Here is a 14773-nt window from a genome sequence, read left to right on the forward strand (position 1 = left end):
CTTTGATTTTTTAAATTGAGCCTGTTTTATTATTTCCCAATCTTACACATCTGTAGATGGTGAAATTGAAGACATTCAGGAGACTTACATAATAGAATTGAAGAATAAGCTTTTGAATTCTGTATCAATTGATCCAATAAAGTATTTATTATAGTCTATATAACATATTATCTTAAGTAATACTTTATATGTTATATATACATTTTTATCATAGTAAGCATTTTACTTACATGCCACTCATTTATCATTAAGCAAATGTTTCTGAGCCTGCTCTGAGCCAGGAACTATGCTAGGAGCTCTGCAATACACAGTCTGTGCCTTCAAAGAGCTTGCAATGAAGTGAAAGGAAAACAAAAGTGAAAAAGATACATACATGTTTCATTGTAGAGGCAAGCACCAGGGTCCTGCAGAAAGGCATGAATGGCAAGGAAGTGCAGGCAGTAGAAAGTGTTATCTCGGTGGACGTGACTCAGAGCTGAATCAGTGTTAGCCTGGTGATAGCAAGGAGGTAACCAGGGGACAATGTGGAGTTAATTATCAGTTCTGGTTGAATTGTGTCACCAGTAGCAAGTTAGGGGCAAAAGTGAGTGTACAGATTTCGGCAAGAAGTGAGAGTGGATGGAAGCTGAGTGCATTTCTGGACATTTTTTTGTTTGTTTTAATTACCTGTGGGACATGTAGGTAGAGAAGTCTAGTGAAACTTAGTGGTTAAGAATTCTGGAGAGATATTGTATCAGTCATTCATGCATAGATTTCAAAAGTCATGAGAATTACTTACAATTAATAGAAAATAGTGTCAGTTTGCCTGCATGATCCCTAGTCTCCTTCCCACTGATCCCATTCTCAACTTGTAACATTACCTTTTTTGAAAATGGACTTCTGAAACACAGTGTATATTTTTGGCTATACCTGGCCTTATTCTCAAAAATGATACGAAGTGGCCGATCTAGGGGCCTTAAAGTAGAAATACAGCATGAGGCCGGGCGCGGTGGCTCAAGCCTGTAATCCCAGCACTTTGGGAGGCTGAGGCGGGCGGATCACGAGGTCAGGAGATCGAGACCATCCTGGTTAACACGGTGAAACCCCGTCTCTACTAAAAAAAAAAAAAACAAAAAACAAACAAAAAAACTAGCCGGCGAGGTGGCTGCGCCTGTGGTCCCAGCTACTCGGGAGGCTGAGGCAGGAGAATGGCGGGAACCCGGGAGGCGGAGCTTGCAGTGAGCTGAGAACCGGCCACTGCACTCCAGCCTGGGCGACAGAGCAAGACTCCGTCTCCAAAAAAAAAAAAAAAAAAAAAAAAAAAAGAAAGAAAAAAAGAAATACAGCATGAGATTAGACAATAGGAAGTTAGGCCGTCAGAACTATCAGAACTTTTCTAGTTCTCAAAAGAAACAAAAATTTTTGTATAGGAACATGAGTATAAAAAATTCATTTATGAAAATGAGTACTGTTTTTAATTATTAACACAAAGGTTTTCATTGGATTATTTCTCTTCAGGTTCTGAGTGTAAGCTAAAAGTTACATTAAATAAAGCAGAATCAGTCATGTGGCCCAAGGATTCAGCCTGTTGATGGTCTGGCTTGATCCAAAGCCTGCATGATATTCAGAGGTCTCTATAGTACGATTTGTCGCAACATAGTTATTTTTAATAGAAGTCGATCGTGAATAGGGCCATGTAATACTTCCCGGTTATCATTTACCTAGGGTATGGATATTCTTTGGTACTATCACTATCAAATCTGGGTCTTATAAAGAATATTAATAATATATATTATGCAGACTTAACTTATAGACTCTGCTTTAGAAGATCTTAGAATTCTAAGTCAGCTATGAAATCAACAGTATTTTTTTCTCCATAAACATGGTTTTAGTTTTAAATAAAGAGAAACAGTCTGCTTCACTATAGATTTGCAGTTGTTACTTTCAAATGGACTGAGGGGAGTTATTTTTCCCTTTAAAATAAGACTTTGTAAAATTCTGAGCCAGAAAAGCTTTGCTGTGCTGTGGCTAGGAATTTAGAAGATGTAGCACCATAGGAATGCCCTGCCCTTCATTCAGTGAATTGGTAAGAAATTATAGGTGCCAATAACCGGGTTCTTAACTAAAAATGGTACTTATAGCTGTTGTACTTTGCTTACTTGGTCCTGAAAATGGTAGTTTCCAAGGTACAAGAGAGCCAAAACCATTACCTTTATAGGTTCTGAGCCCTACTCTGAAGTTTACACTGATTCAGAGATTAAAGCCATACTTTAAACAATTATGAAAATAAGGTGAATTTTGTCATTTATAGCTGTCAGTAAAAATTACAAACATAACTTGGAACAAGTTTTAACACTGCTTATTAAAGAGTCCACAGTGTTAGCATGGAACAAAAAATGCCAACATAAAGATATGCAGGGTTGATACTTGGCTGGTATGTGCTGCTTCTCATTTCTGATTGGTCAGACTATCTGTTCAGATTGATTAGTCCCTCTGCTCTAGAGTTTTACAAAGATTTTGTACCTGTATTTCTTGTGCATATATGTGCAATTGAAGGGTATTCGGGAGTGGGGGGGCAAGAAAATATCGGTTAAAATTAGTATAGGGTTTCTAGCTGGAGACTGCTGTTGCAACAAAAGACATATATCTTATGTTTCTTTGTCTACATGTCTAAATCCTACACCATAGTTCCTCATCCAACATAAATGTCCTACTTCCATCAAACTTTCCTTGAGTTTTTCAATAAAATATTTGTCTTCTTCTACCTAACACATAATAAATTATATTGCCTTACCATCTTGTATACCAATAATCACTGTCTGGCTTGTAATAGTTATGATTTGCAGCCCACTAGGAGAATATGTGTTTCTCAATGTGGTTAGAATAATATATTCACCCATTCACTTATTACAACAGTTTGATATACTTTTAGTATCATTATCTTCCTCTTGTCAAGTTACAAGCTGAAGAAAAATATTAAGGAAATTTCTCAAGGCCCAGATTCTTTGTATGTGCAGTTTGATATCATTTTAAATTATGTTTCAATTTGGTTCAAATAATAATATAAACACTATGTATTATATACATTATAAGTTGAAAAATCCTTTTTGAAGATTGACCTGTTGGTATAAACCTCAACAAGAATATTTTAGGAAAAAGCATACTCCCATATCTCAAACAGCTTACTCAGACAGAAAATCATATGGCATGGTGTTTAAAAGTAGAGGTTTAGAAGTCAGATACATCTAAGTTTGAGTGCTCTTTCAGCCATTTAATAGGCAGAGACCCGCTCAAGTCACAAAACTTTTTCAGCCTTCATTTTTGAACTTATATCATGGGGTTAATAAGGGAACTTCCTATCCCGTGGTGAGGTTTGTCAGAGATGTCACCTTGGCTAGCAATCAACCTGACACATTCTAGTGCTCAAAAAGTGTTAGCTATACTTTCCTTATCAGTTTTTCACTTGGACATTATCCTCTATTTGTAACACTGGAAATACTTGCATCATTACTGAAGAAAAGGTGTTTTGTAGCTTTTATGAAGTTGCAAATGGAGATCTCTCATCCTTCCTTCTTTCATAATTAAGCCAGATCTGGAAGAATGTCAGTAGGGGAAAGAGGAGAGGGAGAAACTCAGGCCAGTGAAAGATGGGTAATCCATGACTGTTTTTAGAACCTCTTGGGCTTTCAGAGCTCCTTTTGTAACTTATTTGAACACTTTGAAAGCTCTTAATTAAAATAACTAAGAGTCAAAATATGATTGTTGACCAATTTGTCCTCTCTGTTGCTTTACACATTACTCACTATTTTGGCTAATTCACTGCTGTCTCAATTTACTTTGTATTTAAGTAACTAACAATGTATTTACATTAGTAAAGAAACAGATAAATACTATTTATATTTTCATTTTATTAAATGAATTATGTATTATTTCACTGACGTATTATGTGGCTAACTTGTGGAAGGCTTCATGCTAAGTGCTAAGATTGCAAAGGTGAACAAGACAGAAAAAGCACCAGCCTTCATTGAATGAGAAAGGAAGATGTCAATCGAATAATCACATGTCTAAGAAATAACACATTTTGAAAAATGTTATAATGGAAACAAATTAGGGTGTTATGAATGAGCATATATGGGGAGCAAAGATATGTTTAGTTAGGGTGGCCTTAAGAAAGTCCTTTCTTAGGAAATGGCATTTAAACCAAGACCAAAATAAGAGTAGGAATTGGTGGTCATGTGAAAAATGGGTTGGGGAGAAGGTATTCCAGGTTTTCAAAACTGAGATCTTCTGGGCTGGGGAACTATCATGTTGAAAAAAGCATGGCACCAAAGCAAGAAAGTATTTTGAAAACTGAGGTTATTTCAGGGGAACCAGTAGGTAATGAGCAAAAGAAAGAAGCCATTGTAAAAAATGTTGTTTCCATTCTAAGTGCCATGAAATAGTCTTTAAGGGATGTAAGCATAGAAGTTAAATGATCCAATTTATGTCTTAAAAAAAGATTCCTTTGGCTTTAATGTGTCTAATGGTTGGACAAAATCAAGCCAAGCTAGGACACAAAGTGCAGGCAGGAGATAATAGTGACTCAGACCAGAGTTTGTGATAACGGAACTAGAGATTATAAAGAGAAACCGGATGAGCTAAGCAAAAATCCAAGACTTTGTATTTTATTCTTCTTCTATGTTTCTAGGATTTGTTGCACTGCCATCTTCATAAGGTTATGATTTCCCATTATCTGAGTAAAGCATTGCTATATGACTTTGACGTGAGGTGGGAGGGAATCCTGTTACGAAGCTAGAAATGTGGGATCATTCATTGTAGATTATCATTCCACTTGTTAAAATATTTCTACATTTCAGTTATTCAGTCATTCATTTGACAAATGCTTAACTGGCTCATGAGAAAAGAAAAGTTATATTGATTTTTAAACTTGTACTTTCCATTGTTTATTTTCCATGTCAACCCACAACCAAAATGATTCTCCAGGAAGGTGGTACCATTAATTTTACTCTGGGGTTTTCTCACCCTAATGGATTTTTAATTTAATAAACACCTTTATTTATTTTCCTAATTTCTGGATTTTTCTAATGCATGATCATTTGTATTAGGATACTTTCCTTCGGAATTTGAAGTGGACTTTAGAAAATGTTAAGTTGCAAACTCAACTCACACTCTATTAATTTTTGTATTTTTCAATAGAAAAAAGAAAAGGCTTCCGTTATGATACAGAACAATGCTTATGCAGTGGCTGTTGCCAATTATGCTCCAAATCTTTCAAAAGATCCAGTTCTTTCCACCATCTCCAAGAGTGCAACCACGCCAGAACCCAACAAGAAGCCGGAAAACAAGCCAACTGAAGCCAAGAAAACTTTTAACAGTGTTAGCAAAATTGACAGAATGTCCAGAATAGTTTTTCCAGTTTTGTTTGGTACATTTAATTTAGTTTACTGGGCTACATATTTAAACAGAGAACCTGTATTAGGGGTCAGTCCTTGAATTGAGACCCATGTTATATTTGGGATGTATAGCAACATTAAATTTGGTTTGTTTTGCTATGTACAGTCTGACTAATAACTGCTAATTTGTGATCCAACATGTACAGTATGTATATAGTGACATAGCTTACTAGTAGACCTTTAATGGAGACATGCATTTGCTAACTCATGGAACTGCAGATGGAAAACACTCCATGCCAAAACAGCCATTGCCTTTTTAAAAGATTTACCCTAGGACCTGATTTAAAGTGAATTTCAGATGACCTGATTTATTTCCTATTCCTCTAATAGAGATGAAAATGGGGATCCTGTATGACCTTTTGTGGACCCTTTTGGTTTAACTCTTAAATAGGAGTATTTTCTACTGTTGCTTGATTATGATGGAAGATAACATTGTCATTTCTAGATGAATTATTTGAAGTAACAAACATTGTATCTGCAACATCAGCTCCGTTCATGAATGCTCAGAGTCCCTGTTAATGTAACTGGAAGCTTGGCACACATAAGAAAAACTAGAGATTTGAAACCAGCTTTTAATTACTCTGTATAGTATCTATAGCCATGAACATATTACAGCATGACAAGCTCAAATAATTTTGAGTCAGCCCGACAGGATGTTAATTATGCCTACAATTTAGTAACTATTGGAGTGTCATTGTCATTACACTTTTAGTTTCAGCGTTTATTTGAAAGTAATAATTGAAATCCTATAATTAATTTTAGTCATTGGATACTACCTTAATTTTAAAAAAAGAAAATAAATGTGTCTTAATCTTTCCAGGTATGTGTTGTATTGAAATTGATCAGCTAAATTTTACTGGTGCTGGAGACTGGAAAAAGCATCCAGTTTGGTTGCTGTGGAGCAACATGCATATTGGATTAGAAAATTGTGCCAAAAACTCCCACTGATGAGCATTCATAGGTGCCCCGCACTATGGCAAGCACTTACATGATACTCCTCTTTCCTGTTTACTGCAAATTCTGCCTTAAGGCTTCTTTTCAGGACTCAGAAGCCACTAATTATAAAGGAAAGGGCAGTTAATTGGCACATTTTTCTCTTGTGAAAGCAGTTCTTTCAGATAAGAATTAATGTAAATCTGCTTTTGTAAATTGCAACTTTAAATTTCACTGACTCAAATTTACAACAGCTTTGTATACCAGAAGAGGTTTTGGTAAAGGTTGAACATTTTTACACTGCAGCTTTAAAACATTGCCAATAGATTGTGGATTATTTCATGTGCACAAACATAAACACACACACACACGCACACACATACTACACACACACACTACACACACACACCCCTAAATTAGAAACCACAACTTTAAATTTTATATAATTACTAGCTATTAATGGGTAAAATTCATTTTTCTTTTAATATTTTAAAATATTATTTATGCCCCTGAAATATGCTAATACAAGTTAAAAATTGTGTATTATGCCTAGATTCAAAGTTTTTGGCAAACCTCAGATACTTTTGATTGACACGTGTATTAGCAGTTATTAGTTGACTTTTACCAATATATGCACCTTTACGATGGTGTTTTTGTAGAAACATAAGTAGTCAAATAGTAACATTTATTGCAGTTTTGTACAGTATTTGAGCATAGTGCATAAATAGGTATGTTAATAAAATCAATAAAAGGAGTATCTATGGAAATAAGGAAAATCTCAAAAATTACTATTCCTTTGCCTCATTTTTTAAATTTTCTTTGTTTCAACGTGATTCTATTATATGCTTTGCATGATTGTATAAAACCAAGGTCACAAATGCAATTTATTAATGGAATTTGCCAAGAAGACAACGTTGACATTAAAAATTCCCTTACAAAAGGTAATTCATAATCCTTCATAAACTAAAATTGTTACATGAGCCAATAAATGTATTTCTTTAATTCCCTTCCAGTAATACCTTCTTTGTCACCTAGTTTTAAAATGTGCACTTTATTCATACATTGAAATAGAAGATATCCTATTTTCTTATACTTTTAAATACAGCATAATTCCTCTGTATAGTTTAGGGATGTGTGCAATTGTATGAGAAAGTACACAATGCTAGAAGGCAAACAATGAAACTGCTCTATATGGTATGCATTATTAGATACTTTAAGAATATTTTGCTTGTAAAGTCCACATTGCCCCCTTAATGTCTGACTATAAGTTATAAATTTATAAATATGTGTATATGTAAAAGCCGTTGTAAATAACAGTTTCTGTATGACCACAGAAAAGACTCATCTATACTTTGGGCAAAGAGCTGCTACTATATTGATGGCACCAGTATTATTAGCACTTGTGGCAGATTGAACAGGAAACTTATTGCTGTTATTCTTTTTTTAAATTTCAGTCAAAATTTTATTTGAGTGCAATGACATTCTGGCAATTTAGATTTTTCAGTGATGGGGATCAGAATTCTCCGTTATTTCTTTAAACTTTGGTGTACGTTTTACATACTTCTTCTTCTTTCAATGTTTAAATAAATCAAAAGGAGCTTCTGCTCTTGTGGGGAGACTAGGGATGCTCCATGGAAATTGCTTTTAAATTATAGAACAAGATTCTTAACAATTATTCTCCTTTCCATGAACCAATTTAAAAACAAATTTAAAAGGATATTAATTTATCACAATAAGGCCAATTTTTCAGGAAATACATTTTATATATACTAACACTGATTTCTTTGGCCCATAAGATTATACCTATTTTATGCAGTTGTACAATTACAGAAAGAGTTATGGTATGTATAAAATGTAGATAACTACATGTACATATATAGAGATATAATCTCATTATTTTATAGCTACTACTCTGATTTAACTAATATTCAAAAATATTTTTTACTTCCTCTGCCATGCCTTGTAATTGGTGTTGATATCACTCATGTCATACCCACTGAATTTAGTTGAAATTTTAAGTGCATCTCATTCTTATAATGACTTGAAATTAAAGACTACATAAAACATGTAAATTAATTTAGTACTGGGAGTTCTTTAATGATGCCACTAATGTGCTAAGATGGGTGGCTGTTTTCCTCTTTTCTCCTGTTTATGTTCCTATATGTTTGACTATAAAATGGAACAAATATAACCATTTAATAATTTTTTAACACTTTAGTGATTTTATTAAGTGCCAATCTTAATGTTTAGATATGTTTTCAGGGATCTCTCTGTTTTGAATTTATCTCAGGTTTGGATAAGTGATCCCCTTGAGCCATGTTTCTAATTTTTTTTTCTTAAATAGTTCATAGTTTATTTTTAAAAACAACGCAAAATCTATTATTTTACTCTCATTATTTCATATGTATAATTTGCATTTATATGGCTCTTTTCGAATTCCTGGTTGAGGGACACAAACCCTGCCATGATATAATCATGGATTCTAGAAGAGCACCAAAGCTTCATAGGTACTTTACTTTGGCACGGCCTGTCATCACTCCAATGAAAGAAGAAAGGAAGTAACTCAAGTCACCTCCTGCACTGTCATGGTTCTTCGGCATCCATTAATAATTTGTTTAATATATTCTATGCCTGATGCCCTCAGATACATGTCTGTGAAACACAGACGTATTTATTACCTACTTGGAAATATCAGGTTATGTTAATAGATTTACTAAACAGATTATTCTGGTTATTAGTCTCCTGGCACACCTACATTCATCTGCATATTTTTGAAGCAATGGCCAAATTTTTTATTATATGAAAAGATTCAGAATTTTAGAGGGATCAGTACCTGACCCACTGCTATCCTATAGTGCCATTTATTTTCCTTTTAATTGAGGTACCATAGGAACCTCGTGCTTCCCTTTTATTAATTTAAACTACCCAGAAGTGTAAAATTTTAACTGGGGAGGGGTGCAGTTATTTTTGACATCTACATCCTTGAGAAACGTGGACACTACACCAAAACCACTTGTAACAGTGTGGAGAAGACAAGTTATATTTTTATCCACTGAATTCATGCTTTAAAAATTAAAGTAAATATTTAATATAATTATTTAATATCTATAATTTTCCTATTAAAATTTATGTTAAAGTTATTAACATTTTCCATCAGTATTTAAGAGCTCAGAATTATTGAAAAGAAGAACCCACAGGAAACGTGAGGTTGTTGTCAATTAAACCAAGTAAGCATTTTTCCCTTTTTAACTTCTGAGAAAATAGATAAATTTTACATATGTAGACACACAAATATTCTAAGAGCTATTATTCTATTGTAGATAAATTATACAAAAGTAGACAAACAAATTTTAAGAGTCATTATTCTATCATAGTGAGCATCATAATGAAAATACTAAAGTAGAGAAAGTTCATGTGAAAGCCATTTGGGAAGGTAATAAATTATTCAATATCTACTTATAAATATTATATATCATAATTTTGTTTTTTTGCTAAAATTCTTAATTATCAACATATCTAGATCACTGTGTCTTCAATCTTGTTAAGTTGAAATATTCTATTTTTGTTTGTTTATATATGAAGAAAAACTTATACAGGTAATTATACATCCCACCTCAAACTACTCAATGATGCATTTAATACATAACATTACCTAATATTGCCAATAAGAAAGAAGAATTAACAGGTTTATGTTTCAGCTTACGGTAATGTTCCCAAAGATCTTTTAATAAGGTCTTAGCTGTGTGTGTCAGTGATGTGTGTGTGTTTGTGAGTGTGTTTGTGTGTAATTCCTAGGTATGTTTGGAATAATATTTTAAGAAATTCGAATAAATGTATGAAATCTAAACAATTTGTTTTATTGATGGATCCTATCACAAATTCAGCTCTTATTAAACTAGCAGTTAACTTACACAATAGAATACCTTTTTCAGTAAATCCATAACAAACTTATTAATTATAATTAGGTTTGAGCTGTGCATATGGCTAAAAATATCTTTTCTATGTTGGTGTAAACATTTTTGAATGTATTTCTAGGTTTTTTTTTTTTTGAAAAAAGATTGAATTCAAAATGATCTTGCAATTCTGCTTCATGAGATAGAATAGAAACATCTTTGAATGCCAGATCTCTCAATGGAGGTTTGTGTGAGCTCTTTTAAAAGTTAAATATTTGGTTATTTACAAATACAAAGTTATGTATATTCATTACTGGTTTGTTTCATACCTTACTTTTTGAATTGGAATGGTTCAGTCTTACAGAGAGCCCATCACATACTAGTCAATGTTCTAAGTTTTTTATGCATATTAGTTCATTCAGTCCTCACAACAGCCATCATCACTGTGTGATTCTTGAAGCTCTGGAAATCTAGAATTTCTGTATAGTACACCAACATACCAGTTTATGTATATTATCGGAAGAGTAAACAAAACAAACAAACAAAAAACCCAAATGTGCATTTTTTCTTTGCTTTAATTCAAATTTATATTTATGCCTTTTGGGGAATATTCATTCAATAAGGAAGCCATTACATGGTTTTCTACACAACAAAACAAACAAGTAAAAAACAAACACTAAACAATAAAACCGTACTGTACAGTAAGCAATACCCATTTTTGTGACGCTAGCTATTTACTAACGTTCGTGCAATTTAGTTTCTGGGAATATATTGCAGTTTTCTTTTTTGGTTCACAAGTAATGATCATGTATTAAAAATGATTAATGTTGATTAAGCAAAACTAAGCACTTCCTTCATTTCTTTTTTTTTTTTTTTCCCTAGTTTTACCAGTTTTATTAGTGGTTGGAGAGATTTGTTTTCATTTGCCATATTGTTGGTTTCATAACATTTAATCTCATTGGACTTCAAGGATTATGTATTGATTTCATCACTTTGTTGTAAGCTACAGTTTATAGAATGAGGCCTGAATTGATTCCAATGGATGCCTTTGGTGGGATTGTAATTGTTCAATTAGCTTACTAGGTTTGAAAATGTCAGTTTTCCATGCTTCTTTTTAGAAGACTTTACCATAACATGATGCCAAAATGCAAACTATATTGCATTGGCTATATAAACTATATTACTGGCTATACATGAATATTTCCAACAAAGTTTATTTGTAAAAACAACTGATGCTAAGAAATCAAGAGTTAGTTGCAGAATTACTTTAGAAATAGTACTGATAGATTTGTTCACAATTTATTTTTAACATATTCGACATAGTCGTTGAAGCAATTGATTGTGCTTAAAATTGATCATAATGTGTAAAAAGGTGTAATGTATAATTAGAAAGATATAAGTAAAACTCAATTATTGAGTCACAATTTTCATGAATTAAACTTTACCATCCACAGATAAGTCCTTATTGCTTGTTAATCTGGGATGCCTGCACTACACTTGATTTTAAAATTGTTGGTCTTCTATACATTTTCAAGATTTTCCTGAGCAGATACAAATTCAGGTTTTGATGTGCTTCAAACTAAGGAACATCACCTTTCATTAAATGTGTACAGTAGTTGTGATGTGAGTGAAAACTTTAAAAAATGTCATACTTATTGCTACATTTGAATACAAAATAAAAGGAATGAAGTATTTTCCCTTTGCTACAAATTAATAATACAATCACATGCATAGAGAATGTGAAGAACTTCCAACACCAAACTTTGGTATTCACATTATGTGAAATTCGAAATTTTCTGGGTGACAGTATACTTAATTGGTAAGTTTTCTGGTTCAAGAAAATAACTCAAGAACTAACAATATTTGTAATTGTGACCTTGTTGCAATTGGGAAAAGCCACTAGTTGATCATATGACCTTTATTGAATATGTCATGCTTGCTGTTTAAAAAATTCCTAACTAATCACATGTAAATTAATGCTAAACAACTTTTTTTGTATTAAAAATAATTTAAATATATTTGATCTGCAGATTGTGTTTTTTATACTCTGCTACATCTTTGCTTACAATAATTGAATTTATTGTGAATGTGGCTTTTATATATTGGGATATAAAATGATATTTTGTAATAGCAGTTTTGAAAGTTGTCAGTTTCTTCAACTTCTCTTTAAGATAAAAAGCTGTAGGATGACAGGAAAAGCATAAACATACCCTGAAATTTGGGAAGGAATCATATATTGCTAATGTTCATCTCTTCAACACTTTAAGGAAGTGGAAAGCATAAGCTCACCCAGAAAATTGGCTACCTGCTATTATATAAAAGTGTCACATTTACATGAAACCATTAAATAAATAATATTTTCTTTTCTTTAAGGTAGATTTAAGTTCACCATTATCTCTGTAAACCCCCACATCTTGTAGTTTTCTTGTTTGACCTATTTTCTAAATTTAATGCAATATTATTTAAAAGAGTTCCTCTTTTGACTATTACTACTATTGTTAATGGTACCATTATCAATATTAACTCTGGGAAGTTTTCAGATGTAGATAGGAAAATAGAAAAATGGAAAACAGATATAAGTGGTAAAAACATGGAATCCCTCAGATATCCCTTGAGAGACTGTGGAATTATATCCAATTTTCTTGGTTTAGAAAATCAGGGATATGGGTATGTTTATTTTTTTTTAATTTTCTCCATCAATTAACAGTTAATATATTAGAAATTAATTGAGCTTCATTTACCTGGAAAATTCACTTCTGTAGAACACCTTATTCTCTTAATAGCTTGAAATTTTGTAACATTTCTTCTATTAACCAATAACAATTTCTAACTCACTTTTTAAGATGTAGAATAATCAGAAGATGTAAACTAGTAGTTGAAGTATATCAGTTTTAAACTGTCCATGGACTTACTGTTTGAAACTAGTTTCATTCCCAAAGTAAAATATACATGAAATTCCAGATAAATGGAAAAATGCAACAGTTTTAAAGGTCATCTTGTCTACCACTTAAATCAGACTGTCTACAACCACAGTTTATAGAACGTTTTCATAAGAAGTATATACAGAGGTCACCCTAAGCTATATCTGAAAATCCCATCCATTTCGGAAAACTGAATCTGTACACCAGGAGAAAAAATGTCTATAATTCTATAATTCTTGTTCTGTTAACTTTTCCTCATACTAATCATTGCATTTGTCTTTCAGTATTCTGGTATACTATGTAGTAATTGTATTGAACTTCATGCCACTTGTCAGTAACTTTAGGAAGTGTTGAAGATAGAGTTACTGAAAATCATGTTTTGCTTTCTGAGAGTCAATATATTAGACATGACTCCTTTGACTAAGAGCACGAACAACTCCAAACTAGTTGAAACACAGAAGGAATTTAGGAAAAGGATTGAAGATGTCTCATTCAATTGCAATTAAGCATTAAAGCTCCTGACTTAAGACTGGGCGCAGTGGCTCAGGCCTGTAATCTCAGCACTTTGGGAGGCCAAAGTGGATCACTGGAGGCCAGAAGTTTGAGACGAGCCTGAGCAACATACTGAGACCCCATCTCTAATTTTTTTTTTTTTTTTTTTTTTTAATTAACTGGATGTGGTGGCAGGCACCTGTAGTCCCAGCTACTTGAGAGGCTGAAGCGGGAGGATACCTCAAGCTCAGGTGTTTGGGGCTGAAGTGGGCTGTGATCCTGGCATTATTACTCCCAAGTGGGGGATACAAGTAAGACCCTGTTCCTAAGAAACAAAAACAAAGAAAAAAAAAAAAAACTTACGGAACTCAGAAATGTTAGGAATTAGGCTATGGATTATATTAATGTGATGAAATAACAAGACTCATTGTCTGTGTAGCTCAGTTCAAATACTGGAGTAAAATAATCTGATAGGGACCATTTGTTCCAATCAGCTGTATTATCTTGAATAAAAAATACAAGCACAATTGCTGGGTCACACCTCATCAGTGGAGAGAGTGAAGGTTTTGCATACACTTCAAAACATAGGCTGTTACAATCAAATAATGTTTTTCTATTTTGAAAAATTACAAAATTTGAAAAATTACAAAAATGAAAATGGAATTTAAAAATATGTAAAAAATGAGAAAAAATAAACCCTCTCAATGCTAATATAATTATATTTTCTGATTGACACAAATCAACTACATAAGGATGTTATAATTTATTATTGAATTGTCAGTATTTATGTGTCTGCATTGTGTATGTATGTATGTATGTATGTATGTATTTATGTTGATACATTATCTCACTCTGTCACCAGGCTGGAGTGCAGGGCTGTGATCTCATCTCACTACAACTTTCACCTCCCAGGTTCAAGCCATTCTCCTGCCTCAGCCTCCTGATAGCAGGGGCTACAGGTGCATGCCACCACACCTGGAAATTTTTTTTTTTTTTTTTGTATTTTTGTAGAGACGGGGTTTCACCATGTTGGTCAGGTGGGTCTCGAACTCCTGTCCTCAAGTGATCCTCTTGACTTGGCCTCCCAAAGTGCTGGGATTTC

The 14773-nt window shown here is 33.1% G+C and overlaps 1 protein-coding gene across 4 annotated transcripts in view; it reads left to right on the plus strand.

The window, feature by feature from the left end:
- Positions 1–12276, plus strand: part of GABRA2 (gamma-aminobutyric acid type A receptor subunit alpha2) — a 159982-nt gene extending 147706 nt beyond the window's left edge. For all 4 annotated transcript variants that reach the window (XM_073012428.1, XM_038008564.2, XM_073012427.1 and 1 more), the window contains one exon: positions 5176–12276. In XM_073012428.1, the coding sequence (XP_072868529.1) occupies positions 5176–5472 (297 nt within the window). In that variant the 3' untranslated portion in view covers positions 5473–12276. The remainder of the gene's footprint in view (positions 1–5175) is intronic.
- Positions 12277–14773: the final 2497 nt, after the last annotated feature.

The sequence above is a fragment of the Chlorocebus sabaeus genome, chromosome 27, assembly GCF_047675955.1.
Source record: "Chlorocebus sabaeus isolate Y175 chromosome 27, mChlSab1.0.hap1, whole genome shotgun sequence".
NCBI lineage: Eukaryota > Metazoa > Chordata > Mammalia > Primates > Cercopithecidae > Chlorocebus > Chlorocebus sabaeus.